The sequence below is a fragment of the Fulmarus glacialis genome, unplaced genomic scaffold (assembly GCF_000690835.1).
Source record: "Fulmarus glacialis isolate BGI_N327 unplaced genomic scaffold, ASM69083v1 scaffold28743, whole genome shotgun sequence".
NCBI classification, from domain to species: domain Eukaryota; kingdom Metazoa; phylum Chordata; class Aves; order Procellariiformes; family Procellariidae; genus Fulmarus; species Fulmarus glacialis.
In genome coordinates this window covers 8,253-8,654 of record NW_009204051.1, presented here as the reverse complement: position 1 = coordinate 8,654, position 402 = coordinate 8,253, and the positions used below count along the sequence as shown (strand labels likewise).

Sequence of the window (402 nt, the reverse complement as noted above, 5' to 3'; positions counted from 1 at the left end):
AGGTCTGCGAGGGCCTGGCCATCGGCACCAGCCTGCTGGCCTACCTCGTCAACAGCCTTGTCAATGTGTGCCTCATCGGCACGCAGAACCTCTTCACCCTGGTCGTGGCCCTGTGGGACTCCGTCGCCGGTCCCTTCCTCAGAGTCACGGACTTGCTGACTGCGTTCCTCGCACACGTCTCCAGCAGTGCCATCGCTGTGTCCATCCTGCTGTGGTCGCCCTGTCAGCTGGCCTTCGAGCTCCTGGCCTCCGTCGCCGAACTCTTCATCAACATCTTCTTTGTGAACATCTACGGCCTGGGCTTGCTTCTCCTCATTATTGTTGTCAGCGCCTTTGTCTTCAACCCCGGGCTGCTGTGGACGCTGACAGGCTACGTGCTGGGCTACTTCAACACGCTGCCTT

General features: G+C 60.2%; 1 protein-coding gene across 1 annotated transcript in view; it reads left to right on the top strand.

Moving 5' to 3' along the window:
• Positions 1-5: 5 nt before the first annotated feature.
• RNF26 (ring finger protein 26) overlaps positions 6-402 on the top strand; it is a gene marked incomplete at its 5' end in the record, with an annotated part of 1,010 nt that continues 613 nt past the window's right edge. Inside the window, one exon of the mRNA XM_009574848.1 lies at positions 6-397. Within this exon, the coding sequence (XP_009573143.1) occupies positions 6-397 (392 nt within the window). The remainder of the gene's footprint in view (positions 398-402) is intronic.